Source organism: Nestor notabilis, unplaced genomic scaffold, assembly GCF_000696875.1.
Source record: "Nestor notabilis isolate BGI_N333 unplaced genomic scaffold, ASM69687v1 scaffold8870, whole genome shotgun sequence".
NCBI lineage: Eukaryota > Metazoa > Chordata > Aves > Psittaciformes > Psittacidae > Nestor > Nestor notabilis.
The window spans coordinates 95532-110559 of record NW_009910627.1 but is presented as its reverse complement, the minus strand read 5'-3'; the positions used below and the strand labels follow the sequence as shown (position 1 = coordinate 110559).

The window sequence follows — 15028 nt, the reverse complement described above, 5'->3', positions numbered from 1 at the left end:
AGAATATATAATTTATTATATTATTTTGTAATTACTATTTATGAATATAAAGATAATTCAGATTATACAGTTGCTTATTATTTACAATAGTAAATTTAAATAAAATCATATAATCTGCTTTGAGAACTGAATTTCACTTAACCATTAAAAAAATGTTTTAATGGCTAAGTGAAACGATTAACAGAAGTGAGGCAATCAGCAACACCGAATTCACGCACTTGTTCCACAACGACATGATCATTCAAAGCAGCCTATAACATGTAGCTGCACTGCGCTGTGTTAAAATAGCACTTGCCTGTTTTAAAGCAGCATGGCAGCGGGGTTGGAACTAGATGATCTTAAGGTCCTTTCCAACCCTAACTATCCTATGATTCTATAACTAAGATATCAAAGTGAACCATGAAGAAATATGAGGAAAATACTAGTCCTAAACACACACACACACACACACACTTTTAGCATGTTTTTCTACACTGACTTTTTCACTCACTTGCTGAATTACATCAGGATAAAGCATAGGGAGTCTCTCTGCAATAAGGGCCAATCCACCCATTCCTGCAAAAACTTGCAGTGGAGACTGAATGGGACAGGTTTCAAGAAGCGATTCATCTAGAACTGCATCCATACACTCATCCCCAGGACTGATGGCTTCATCTTCAGGGCAAGGTCCCAGTAAATCCACATGCTCTACAAAAACACAGAGGTAAGAGAAATGAAGACATCATCATCAATACTGAGTTTATTTCTTCATCCTCACTTAAAAATGGACTTCAAAAGTACCAGTTCCTTCTTAAGCAAAACCTGAGACAAGAAGCTGAAATGAAAGAAATATCAAAAGAAAATTAAAGTATCCATGGTACCTTTTGCCAGTGATGGTAGATCGTAATTTGGGATTATATATATAGGGCTACATGTTAACAATTACATTCTTAAGTTTTATTAAAACTTGATCTATACCTTCAAGATGTTTTTTAACAGTCTTTCCTCTAGATGAGAGTAGGTTTGTTACTCTCCAATAAGTTCATAGCTTGAGAAAGGAAAGATAACCTTACTTAGATTAGTCTCGCTTTTTCCTCAAAAATGCTGAAAGAATTTTTTTTTAGTTTCTCCCTTCCCATCACTTAACTCGCCATCCATAAACTTGTATCACCCACCATGCACCACACCTGTCATTCACATCTCCTCTCTGTGAGGTGTCCAAATGCCCCTCTGCCAAAGCTGTGAAATTTAATGCTACTCTTCCTCATAAAAAAGGTCAAGATCTCTATTTTTAACTTTCTACTAGCCTCCATCCTCCCAGTTTATAACTGTGCACCCAGTTTATGACTAAGCACCCTAATATCTTGTACAACAGACAAAAAAAGATCATTTTGTACAGCAATGCATGCAGGTTATATATACAGCACCCTACTGCAGTTAATTTTGCCAAAAATCAACCCTCTTTGCTCGCTACCACAAGAAAACTTCAGTGAATATGCAATATATTTAATCTAAAAAAATCTGTATTGCAGTTATGTTGTTAAATACTACAAGGCAGCGGTCCTCAAAGCCTTCACAACATAGCCACACCAAAAAGCAGCATAGATCAAGTGGTCTCACTGTCTTTTAGTTGTGATCAGTCTGATACACAACTACCAAAACAAACTTTTCTTTTCTTTTTCCCCAAGTTTTAACCACAGGTATTTTATCTTTCCCTAATTTGAAAGGGAATAGGAAACAGCAGACCCTTCCACATCCTAATTCTCAACTTTATAATGTGCAAGAAGCACCAGATAACAAACACATCATGGATATGCTGTGGGGGAAGCACACCGCTATGGAACATTATGATCAAAGGATCAGATTTAATAAGCTCAAATCAGGGATGTGTAGGAGTATGTGCATCAATTCACACTAATTCAACCCGACAGACTATGAGAAATAGAAAAGGACACAGACTTCCACAGCAGGATCATCCTTCTAAGAAAAAGCCCAAACATAAAACTTTCAGTAGAGAGAGCTTTTACGCCTACTGTTCTTACGCATACAGACAGAAACCACCTCTGTGGAAGTTTTCTATATCACCACAAATAGTGGGTGAGGATGTCTGCAAACATGCTGGTCTCAGTAAGAGACCACCACCTTGTTTCAGACACATGGAAGACTCCACCATGCTAGGCTAAACATGACTTACAATTTCATTGCTTGTATGACATGAATTGATCAGACCACAAGAAAGGTTAGATTTTCATTGATGAAAATTTTGAAATAAAGATTTTGAAGGAAGACTCGCCCCTCTGCTTTACAGTGTAAAAATCTGTAAACCTTCCAAAGAAGGAAAAAAAATCAAGTGAGAAGTTTTAAAAAGAAGCTCCTGTCTTAAAACAGTTGAATAATTAAATTGTAACTCCATGCTGTGGTTGGCAGATCACCTTAGCTTAATTTCAAGGACCCATTCCTCTAAGTCATTCATTCCCTGGAGGAACAATATCAAAACATTTCAAAGCAGATTCCTGGGATACAGCTCCTCCCTCCCCCTTCCCCAGCATTATTAGTAATAACAAGCAATTAGAAAAAACATTAGCAAGAAACAGACCATATTAGAAAATGTTAAAAATGTTTTTAAAAGCTAGTTAGAACACCTGCTTAGATGGGCTTGAGAAAGATCCCTGTTTTCAAAGAAGCATTTAAGTACCCCAGATGCCACAACAGAAAAATTCACAGGCTCCTAGAACTCACATGGTTTCAAACAGTTCCTACATTACTTAATCTGCCCTGGTTATCAGCATAAATACTTGCTACAGAAAACCAGTACACTTGTCAAGAAATAAAGTACATGGTATCTATATAATCATATAAATGTATCATATATATGACACTACAATGAAGAAAAGTGAAACCAGAACAACCATATTGGTGCATCTTATAGATATAATCTAAAGACGGGCAATGAATTTGTTCTTTATTGTGAAGTTTAAAAGTAGTCTTATAGAGAATGGCTCAGGAACATCACTCAAGAAAATACAGAAAATTGCTGTTTCTTAACAAAAAAAATCAAACCCATTTTTGTCCCAAAGAAAAGCATTTTAAAAGGAAGATGCCAAAAAATTAAGAACACTCACCTTTTTCTGTGTGAAGACGTTTAAATGAGTCTGTTTTTGATAAGCTTGGATCCGAGATGACTTTGGAGCCAAGCTTAACTGTCAAATCTATTGATCGGTATCCTTGAGGGAGTTTACGGTCATACAGCAGAGTCAGAAGCTGGGCAAGTGTCATTTCAGCTGGTAACGGTTGGCCTAAGCAACAGTGGCATCGAGTCAGAGAGGAAAATGATGACTGGGTTATTTTAACATACATGTCCAGGTGCTGCTCATCACTTGTACCACACATGCCAAGTGGACTAAATACTACCTGGCTCCAAACCAAGGCCTTAATTTTACCATTTGTTCTCTTGGGAAATGGGGCCCCATCAGTTTGGAACCAACCATCAAAGAACCATGCCAACATTCCCTAAGGCAGCTCTGTGCTGAGAGCCCAAGCACTCGGCATATCTAACAAATGGCTATAATTTTATGAGCATTTTAGTCGGGTACTGCCTGACCTTACTATTAAACCCCACTCCTGCATTATCCTTGAATTGTGGTGACATAAAGGTATGTGAACACAAGGTAAAATGCCTGAAATGGAAAAAAGTGGGGGAAGAAAGAAAGAAACCTGCAATTCTTTTTCAGTCCTATTAGTCCCAAACATAGCTCACTACTCTTGTGTTGGGATACAAATCAGCAAGAAAAAAAATTAATGGCACTGCCAGGAATAATTTTTACAGCAGCAATGCAGACTTGAAATGCACATGCAAAACAGCCCAAACTGATTACTCAAATCAACATTTTGGCCGCTCTGCTGTTTACAAAGAATATGTTCTTCCCTAAAATTACAAGTTACCCTCAAGACAGAACAATTTTTCCTGGCAACAAGTAGTGAATAACTTCTCATAACATATGAAGTGAAATGTTACAGAGTTGGATCATATAATACACTTAGCATGCCCACTTTGTCTTGACTGTAGCAACCTGTCTTTAGTAGCAACCTGTTTGTTCAGTGGAAGATGGTGTCTAAAGAAATTAAAATTAAAAATGTCTCGCCAATGTACCACTAAGTTTTCTACCTTTTCTTTCACCATCGATTCTGCTTTTCATGGCTTCCCTTTTTGTAACAGCTGGCTGATGTACAAGACATGATCAACCCAATCACACAGAATGGTCCACATTACCATTAGTAGACAGTCAACCTTTGACAGGTAGATACTGAAAACACACACTGAGTTTTGACCTCCTCTCCAAAACAGCAGCATTAACTTTATCAATTTTAGACAGTTTAATCCAAGTATATGATCCCTCTAATAATTGCCAGAGGTTAGCCTCAAATAATTCTGTAGTAAGCTGCAAATGTATTTTTTTATTCGGTGATTTGATGAGAAGTTTTCAACTTAATTCCATCAGCTTGTTCCTTGTTTCTATACTGTAAACCAGATAAGCTGCTCTTCTGCATAATATTCAAGTGTTTCACCCATGTCCCTGTCCTTTATCTTTAATCTAAGATTAAGAATTCCAGTGTCACACCAATCTCTCTCTATAGGAGATCACAGAATCATAATCACAGAGTATCTCAAGTTGGAAGGGACCCATAAGATCTACCTCTCTATGCCCCAACTACAACATTGCCACCAGCTTTGTCCAGATACCTGATAAAATGTATCTGCTGTATGTAAACCACGACTGGCTGCTTAAGACATGCCATTTTTGAAAACACAAGTATTACAGAATTCAAGAATATTCCTGAACTGGCAAATCAACCTTCCAGAGAGGAATGCAAGTTGACTGCCCACTTGGAAAATGAAGGAACAGGGCACAAATACCAGTTCAGCTCTGCCTTGCAAGGTGAAAGAAAATCTGAGTCACCTTACAAACGCATCCCCCTTTTATTTCTGAGTGAAGGTGGAAATAATTTTGAGATTTTGTTTATGAACAAGGAACTACAAAGAAGATCAGCATAATTGTTACTTTTGTCAATCCAGTACAATGTTAAAATGTGCCATTTCCAGTTGAAAGCTGTTACCAACCCAGAAGGGCTCTATAGTTCAAGATGCTCAATAAAAAGAGAAAGATGACCATTAGCATTACATCTACTTTCTGATGACATACCAGCCACTGAAAAAGATCATAATTTTGAAGTTTAAAATTAGTTGTTAAAGTCACCTGGTAGAAGTTTATGGTATAGATGAAAGACTGGAACACTAATAGTCTTGCTGGAAGATTCTCCTCCTGAGGAAGAGGTACCTACTTTATCTGCCATCACTCTTCCTCGCCTTGATGGTGGACGTGGAGGGGTGGATGAAACGGCTCTTTTTGACTGAGATTTCAAACCTAGTACAGAAGAAAAAAAAAAATCAAAGTCTTTCTAGTATTTAAGAACTTCAGTCAGTCAAGATGCAACATACTCAATAGCTTCAATGATAGCAAAAAAATCCTTCAGCACTGAGTAATTACATATCAGAACAGCATTCATGTACAAAATATTTGGATGTAATCCTGGTATTTTTACAGTTGCAAGGCTGCACGTGCTCCCGGGCCCCAAACATAAACCAAACCACAACTTTACTAGATCATATCATTCATAAAGAAAGCAAAAGCTATTTTGATTCTGCTCTTAAAGAGCCTGTCCAGCAATGGGCCCTACAGTTAAACTTTTTTAGGTTGTTTTTTCTACTGAAAGTAAAAAAGGCAAAAAAATCCTAAATTGACAGACATTTCAGCACAGACTATAGATAGCAATCACTTCTTTGGTCTACAAACGTTGACTTCAGCTGCAGTAGTGACAGTAGCACATGATGAAAGGCATATTTAAACATACTTTCAAAGTTGCCTCGGTCAAAACATTTAAAGTAAGCACTGCATGATAATTAAAAGGCAAACTAGGTATGTAAAAGCTTACTGAGCTTATATAGCAGGACTGCCATATTTTGGGACAGGTTAAGTTGACTTAAGGCACAGCGAAAATAATACTGCTATCCTGTACCCTTCTATGCAGGTGACAGACCAGTAAGTTAAGATCCAAAGCAGCTGCAAGACCAATAACATCCACACCTGAAACACTATAATAGACTGTGGTTTCAGCTGGTTAGTAGGAGCAGCTCTAATATACAACATACTCTCCAATAGTCTCAGTATCCTGAACTAGCTTTCCTCAGGAAGATCAGGCTCCAAATACCATCTCCGCTCTCTGTTAATTTTACCAGTAGGGCACAAGTTAAATACTGGCTGTATGAGGCTCTGAGGACATTAAAAAAAAAATAAAAATAAAATATCATCCCAGAATATATGAAAAGATAAAGACAAAAGAAGAAAAGATTTCACAAACACGAAGTAAACTCAAATGCAAATGAAGTTAGCCTATATTTCAACTGGTTTACTTAACTGGGAAAAATGCAAACAAAAAGGAAATACTTAAGTCTGCTTCTTCCTAAATACGGAATGGGCTACGTATCATCAGGCAGTATGACCAGAGATGCAGCTGGGATAAGACATGGCTGCTGACGACATTATGCCCTGTCTTCAAGCTGGGCATATCATTATTTTTTTCATAGATTCTTTATTCATGTTTTAAACTTTCATTTGGACCTATTATTATTTTAGATATACCAAAACCTGTTTACCCTGTTCAAGTGGCACCTACTGCAAATATCTTTCCAGATAAAGATGCTGTCATTAACATCAGCTGTGTTGCTTTAAATATATAACAAGATCCATGAGACTGCTGCCCTGTTCAACACTTGAGTTTAGAGTTATATCTAAAAACCTGAAATAAAAAGCTTAAGAAATATTGGTGTCAGAAGTCAAAGGATATCACCGGAACTTCAAACTGAAAGCCTAATGATCTCTACAGCCATCATCTGAACTGTAATCTTGTATCACTGCAAAATTACTATGTTCAATCCATAACCTCCAGAGTAGTTTTAGAGGAAAAGTGTTTACATGACTGATTTCAGGAGCATCTTCACATTAGGTTTTAGAAGGTGAATGCTCGGAAGAAAAACCTGTGTTTGTGGTTTCCAAGTGGAATAACAGTTTTATGCTTACATCTCCACCTGATGGTTTTAAGCAGAGTACCACCAGTTGTTATGCAAAGTATATGGATCTTTTTATTTCCAAAGAATATTGTGGGAGTGATTGAACTCTGATGAACCAGTCACAGCAATAAGGTAAAGATAGTAATACCCCTACCACAGTAACAGTATACAAATACTATTATGTTGCCATGTAATCCAAGCTCCAGATGTATGCCTACAAAATCCTGTAAAATGCACTAGCAACAGCATCCACAACATAATCACTGATACATTCAGGTAGAAATTTATCAAAGTACATACTGTGCTAGAGGCAGCTGTTCTACCAGGAACCAATGTTTGCTGCCTAACAGCCCATTAGATTAACTGCGCACTACAATTTTTCTAACAATCATTAGTAGTAAAACCATTGTTGGTAGATATTCCCCACTCAAACACACCCCTTTTTTAACATCAGAAAGATGTTTTTAGATGGTGGAAAAAAAAGACATACCAGAAGCAACGACAACGCTATAATTGTCCTGAAATCCATTTTCTGCTTTAACTTTTTCTTTCTCTTCATAGTTCTTTTTTTCTTTATCTTCCTTCTGTTCATTAATTAGCTTAGCTGTAATACTGGGTGTATCTATACAGGGTTAAAAAAGGGGCAAGAAAGGCATTTCAAGATACCAAGTTGATTTTATTAATTTCTAGGCTGTTAACAAGGCTGTTCTCAACTACTTTAGTGGCCCAGAGTTCCACCCCAGGCAGTAACAGTCTGATAAGTATCTATGAAGTAAGGTATTACGATAATTCTGGTCTTCTTCCCCCAAAAATCTCTCCTCTGACAATTTAAAACTGTAGCAGTTTAAAACCATCACCTGATAAGTCAAGTGTATTCATGTTAGAACACTAATACAATCAAACAAAAATGAGATTTAGCAAAAACCACAACCAACAAAACCCCACCCAAATCCCCAACAACCACAAACCAGACCACCACACAAAAACCCCCCCACAACATAACAATAAAACCTCAACCAAAAAAATCCAAAACTTTTTTTTTGGGGATACACCTGCAGACTTATTAAAATTAATTGTTGTATCTAGCTCTGGGTGTTTAGTGTTATATACTGACCCAATTTCAGAACTGGCAAGTGTGACTGTTCCTTTGAAACCGAAAGGTGTACATTACACATACAAAACTTGTGTTGCTTGCTTAAGTGAACATTAGATTACTGCAGTTCAACTGGTTTGGTTCAATCATTAGTGTAGATCACAAATATCAGCAGGCAACTATTAGATGACCCATGATCGGTGACAATGGATCGTTTCACACCTTGTAAGGTGCAACACTGGCACCAAAGCCAAATCATTCTCTAATTGCTTCTGAGTAGTAACTTGTTTCCACACAGCCACAGCAGCCTTAGGCTATAACCACAGACTCAAGACCTAGAAGTACCATCCAGCTGAACTTTAACTGTGTATTACCAGTGGGTGAGGTGCTGAAAGAGATATGGTTTGACAGCTTGGAAATACATTATTATTTGTGCCTGAAGACATTGGTTATATCTGTGTCAGACACGGTGCAGACCAAAAGAAAATACACAGTGCAAAACTGTGAAACTGCTGCTACAAAAAATTGTCATTATTACTACCATTACTATTGTTATTTAACTTCAGAGTTGCTCTACTTTGGTCTGAATGCCCATTAATTGATGGAGAATTTAAAGGTCATTAAGAAAACTAAGGAAGCTTAAGCAATGGTATTTTTACTATTCAGGCGATACTCAGATTTCTTGTTCCATTTTTCTGACCATTCAAGTCCAGTAAGTTAAGACTAAGGTGAATGAAATACAAAACAATTGGTACTCGTCCTAGGCAACCCTATCTGCAGTGATACTGCACATTTTCTTCCTATGGTGAAGGGATGCGAGTAGCAGATTTAACAATGATTTTAAACATCTCTCCCCACACGTTTTTTGTTTTAAAAAGGCTAGGACATGACATGAACATACTTATTGTGATTTATTTTTACAGCAAGCAAGACGTGATCAATTTGAGACATTGACAGCTTAGTTAACAAAAAAGAAGTTAACCCAAGGATTAGACTGACACAAGACCTTCACGGCTTCCTATTGTTGCAGTGGCAGTCTTTTCTTCCTTTCCTTCCCTTCCCTTCCCCAGTCCGTCCCCTCTTTCTCTCGACCCAAACACATAGTTTGCTCCTTATGTATTTAAGTCTGCTTTACTACGTCCTAATCATGGACTTCATGTAATGACATATAAGTATTCCAAAGCTTTTAATAAGTCAGAGAAATGACTTTAGATGAGGGATGGAAACATAAGAGAAACTGAACTTTTCCAGAATTAATTCTTCCAATTTAAAATGAGGGTTAAGCTGAGGAGTAATGATTCTGCAGCAAAACCCAAAGTTATGGTGCCCTACAAAGTCAGCATCTGTGATCAGCTTCAATTACAGGCAACATAGTATATCACATCATCACATTCCCCTCCCCAGTCCCTATTAGCACTGGCTGTCAAGCTGACTAGAATACACCACTAAGGCAGCTATTCGGTACAGTTTATGTCACTGCTCAGCAACTGACTCCTACCTCATATGCAGTGACTATCCCACCCATTACAGTAACTCTGACTATAAACTGCACAAGGATCTGAAGACCTCAGTCACATTCCACACATGACTGTCTGCACAATATGTGAACAAAGTAAGTGAATATAGAATTCTATCAGAAATAGTGAACTATTCACTGGTAAATAAGCTTCAAGCATTTTTCACTGTTTTCCATTCGCTATTTTTTAATCAAAATCCCAAAGCACATCTTGTTCTGTCTAGTATTCTCCCAAACACCATTACAGTACTTCTATCACCTTGTTAGGTAACACTGTTACTGCCCTAATGCATTTGTTAATAATTTCAATGTAAAGATTTTCAGGAGATATTAAAAAAAAAAAAAAAAAAGGTACTAGTTCCTCTGAACTCCAGGAAGATCTGCTTCAGAAATTAAAAGTCTCCAAAAAATTACACATACCAACACATCTGCAGACAAGAATATACATACCCAGTCAGATGTGCGTGCAGCTAAGCATGCACACTTCAGTGCACATCTGCAATATGGCAGTTCTGTTCTCTAAAGTATTAAGTAAACACTAAAGTTCAAGGTGGGATTCATTTTACGATTAAGGCATCTACCGTTCTCAGGTGTCGAGAGATGCGGTCGACAGAGCTCCTTATGGGGGGGTTCATCTCTCTATGTATATTTAAGTAGTATAACTGAGAGTACTGAACTTTAAAAGTCAAAGAAATAAAATTCATGCCCTAACATTAACCTCTCATTGTATATAACTGTAAAATTAATCTCAAATTAAATTACGGTTTTCAATCTCCACTTAGTAAGCAAACTCAAATGTTTATGTCATAGGCAAACATATTCACTGAAATTAGATGGAGCCTTCATTAATGTCCTTTTCATAACGACATGATTTCACCTCCATCTTGAGATAAATTTAAAAGTTCCAGGATATTTAACTGACAGAATCTGAGAATATTGAAGCGACTGAATGAAAGAAAGGGCATTTTAAAGACTGATATTTGCAGTATCATTTGCATGGTCTTGCAAATATCCTATGGGAGATTTGAGAATACATTATTACTAAAAAAAAAAAAAAAAACCAACCAAAAAAACCAAAAAACCAAAAACCCCAACCAAACAAAAAATCCCAAACTGACCAACCAAAAACCCCAAACAAACAAAAAATGAATGAGAAAAATCTCACCTTCACCACCCCAGCTTTACAGAAAGAAAAAGAAGTATTTAACCACTGAAATGCAACACGTAAGGAACATGCAAAAGCCTAACATTTAAACCACTGTTTCATATTTGCCATTTACCAATGAACACAGCAAATATGTATGTTAGACTTATCTGGTTTATGCAGGTTTTTTTGGGTTCGAGGTTTCTTATTTGAAAATGTATTTTAACAAAAGCAAAACATGAACTATTGCAAACTTGCCTGACACACGATCAAGAACCTCTGCTAGAGTTGTTGAGACAGGCAAGTGAAGGGTACGAAATTTGTGTCCAGCTCCATACATTGGATGTTGAATTACATGACTAGTAGCATTTATTCTACCTTTGTACAGCTGAAAGGAAAAAATAAATTTTCAGAAATAAGTTAAAACATGTTCTTATAAGCCCACCTCAGCAAAATAAAGCTAAATCTTTAGCACGCTAAGAATGAAAACTGACATATCCTTCAACTTTGAAGGTACATAGTTAAAATGTATTAAATTAAGATAAGTTTATTTTTTTAACTCAAAAGTTCAAAAGCCTAGAATATTTTTAGGATCAGAACCATATAAAATATGATATCATATTAAAAAAAAAGCAACAACACAACAATTATTTTACATAGTTGTATATGAGAGAAAAATGGAGTGAGACTTGCAATTACTTATGAAATTAAAACTTACTTCTGAAATTAAATTAGGAAAATCACAATATACTTGGGAATAGAGAAAGACATCATTTCTCTAGACCTAATATCTACTTTTTGATATTAAGATGGAAATTTAAGTCACTACTAGTTAAAATATTTCAAATATTTTATCTTGACATGTTTTATCTTGAGCTCTGTTTGCACCTTCTATCATTCTTTGCTTGCAGTACTTTTTACAGTTACTTACACTTATCCCCTTCCTCATATCATCAGGAGACTCCTTTACTAACATACACATACAGGACCAATCTATTGTTATGCAGTATTATAAAAAAATTTAATACTTGTTGGCAATCAGAATTTAGCTCCTATAATACGGTTTTGGTAAGAACCTGAGAGATAAAAATGGGGAACCAATCTTTGAAAGGTTATGTTGATGGATATACTAAAAGTATATGCTGCTCATCCACGTTATCTTTTAAGGTTTCTCTGTGGATGTTAGAGGAAGAATCATCTCAGTAAGAACAGAAGACTGTTTCCTGGTGATTTTAATAGAAGAAACAGAATTATCTTATAACTTCTTTTCAACGTATTTTTTCTGCTTTTACATATCTAGTAACATTCTGTAAAAATCTGTTGAATGTGAAACAATTTGGTAGAAGACAGATGTTACCTTCATATTATCAATGGCCATGTTAATTAATCTCAGCCAGGACAAAACAAAACATTTAGATGTTAGTGCTAAAACCGTATTTGCTCCTCCTTTTCTATTTTATACTACCTAATCTGGTTCCCCTGCCATATATCTCATGTAGTACTTTACTTCTAAGATACAGTAAGAACGGTGGAAACAGAAGCAGAAAATAACTATTCTTTGTATGGGAGTAGCAGATATTTCAATAACTTCTGGTTTCCCTTCCTTTATTCAGTGTTCAGCTGAGAGCAGAGAACTTCAGACATTAATTATAATTCTGTCTTCAAGTGAAGCAGCATGTGGAAGTATAAAAGCATACATCTGTTTTATAAATTAATTCAAGTATTTATCACTCAAAAATTTATTTGTGGTGTTTTGGCTAATGCTGAAGGATCTCTGCCAATTTTGAAGCATTAAAACTACAACTGTTCCTTAATGAATCTGATAATGAAGAACTGCTGGAAGGACTAAAATATATCCATTTTTTCTGGTAAGGCATAAGGTTACTATTAAAAAGCCTTCCATAAGATATATTTCAGTTCTCAGTTCTTGCAAAAGCGGTATATTTTCAAAAAGATGGCTTTGTCTTGCAACAGTGTCTTAAATTTTCTTTCATGAAAAATGCTGAGTTACAACTCAGCAATAGGTTCACCAACCCATTTCTTTTCAAGATTCTACAGTCTGTACAGTAGGAAAAGCTGCCACCTGACATTTCAAAGTTGAATATACACCCACTCCCCCCTTTTTTTTTTTAAGGCTAAGTTTATTCCATGTTCACCATATAGGTATCAAAAATTCTTACTGGACACGGGGATTGAAGAAACAAAGTCACTTTTTCATCCTCTAGCATAAGCTGCAAAAAAAGCCTCCTAATAAATCCTGAAATGTTTCCAGAGGTTGGGAGGTTCCCACGCTGAGGAGAGGACTGGAACAATTCACAAAGAACCTGGGAATGCAAAATGACATCAGATTGAAAATATTTCTATATTTAGGTCTCTAAAATATAGATCTACACAGCCATAATAGGCAGTGCCTCAGATCTACCTTCCAGTTATTATTCAGAACAGAAATGAGCATCACTGAAGAAAACACCAGCAGCAAGTTTGGGGTTTTTTAATAAAGAAGTCCAAAACACTCACTACAGCACCAAAATAATTATAAATACACAGACTACTCAAAGATAAAAACATGCAGATTAAGTATTTAGAAAAAAGCTTTCAAATTCCTGAAGCAAAAATTTTCCACTGCATAATGCAGTATTACTACCATAAGGAACTGCACTCGTTTTTTACTGAAGTCTCTTCCCAGGGGATCATCATTCTTAGTGCTGAAAAATCTTTTTTTTTGATTACACTTTTATTCAACTAAGCCTGCAAGGTTAACAAATGTAAGGAAATAGCTCAATTTGCACTAGAATGTCAAATGCAAAGCCTTATTCTGCAATAGACTCTGTTTCACAGGGTATATGGTTGCACGAGCAAATTTACCAAGAAATCTTTTTAAGTTGCTAATATAAAAGATGTGCATGAAGCTTGATTTTCAAATTCCATTTCAGAAGTTTATTACTATCCAATTAAGCACAGTATTTAGGGTTCTGGTCTAAAGTTTATTTCTCTAAACCAAGAGGAATACAAATCTATACATAGAACTGGATGACCATGTCAAAACATTTTTATATTTTTCAAAGTCAGAGCAACAAGCTATCAGTTTTAATACAGACCTGTTTTTGTAAGCTGTCATTGACTGTAAAAGTTAAAGAAAGCTAAAAAAAGTAAGTTTTGAAAGTTGGCTGTAGTTACTAATAAACTAAAACTTTTTTATGTCCTTACCCCTTACCTGTGCCATAAGTCTCTGGTTATTGGGATGGCAAGAGATGCACTGTAGGAAGAAAGCAACTGTTGCATTTTCAATTGCTGTCCGCTGCTGAGTGGTCAACCCTGCTGTTACCGTTGAAGAAAGTAAGCTAGATCTTGTACTGGTCTGTTGTGCTGTCACATTGTGTCCTCCAGAAGTAGCACCAGAATGGCACAACAGAAATAAAAGTGCTGTCCACAATGGATTGACTTCAGAGCCACCCAACCAATCCTTCATCATGTGGCTGTTGCCAACTTCTGTCAAAAACCTGAGAACAGGAGCAACCAGGTCTGCTGTGATAGGCATTTTATTAAAGTGCTGTGGAACATGATGCCTCCTGAGCCTGTCCTGGGTAGTATCCAATGATTGTGCAGTGCAGTCAGAGCTAGAAGTATGGTTAAAGCAAAAACTAGCAAGACTTCTTACAAGCAGTGAAGGCAAACCTGAGTCCAATAATTGCTTGATAGCTTCAGGAGACTGAGAGGAGGCAGCAAGAGTAGCCAGGTGAGACTCTGTTAGTGCAAGAGGGGCTTGTGCATTTTTAGAGTCATCTGTTAAAGATGAACTAAGGTCCTGCTTTTTGCTGTCATCAGTCATGGACAGTCTGTGTTGACACTGCATTGGAGGAGGAGTGATACCCATCCATCCCATGAGTAAGGAAAAATAATTTGGGTGGATGTGGCACATTGAGCAAAGCAAACTATCAACAGCTTTCTTCAAAACCATGTTGCAGGGAAGAGACATGGACCAGTTAAACAGTGACCTGCAAAAGAAAGAAAGTCATGTCAATACATAGTTTGCCACTCATGTTCTCTTTTCATTGGTTCATAAAACATCTTTCCAAATTTATGATTAAGTATTGTAGAAGCTGTTGTAAACCACACTGTGCTGTGCTTGAAAGCCTCTTCTGGATCACAGTATCAGCAAGACATTCACTA

General features: G+C 36.6%; 1 protein-coding gene across 1 annotated transcript in view; it reads right to left on the bottom strand.

The window, feature by feature from the left end:
- Window positions 1-490: 490 nt before the first annotated feature.
- The window catches only part of BIRC6 (baculoviral IAP repeat containing 6), a gene marked incomplete at its 3' end in the record, with an annotated part of 95274 nt that continues 80736 nt past the window's right edge, over window positions 491-15028 (bottom strand). Inside the window, exons 54-60 of the mRNA XM_010010978.1 lie at window positions 14073-14853; window positions 13039-13182; window positions 11117-11246; window positions 7596-7727; window positions 5235-5402; window positions 3102-3275; window positions 491-687 (exon numbers count right to left, since the gene is read on the bottom strand). Of these exons, the coding sequence (XP_010009280.1) occupies window positions 491-687; window positions 3102-3275; window positions 5235-5402; window positions 7596-7727; window positions 11117-11246; window positions 13039-13182; window positions 14073-14853 (1726 nt within the window). The remainder of the gene's footprint in view (window positions 688-3101; window positions 3276-5234; window positions 5403-7595; window positions 7728-11116; window positions 11247-13038; window positions 13183-14072; window positions 14854-15028) is intronic.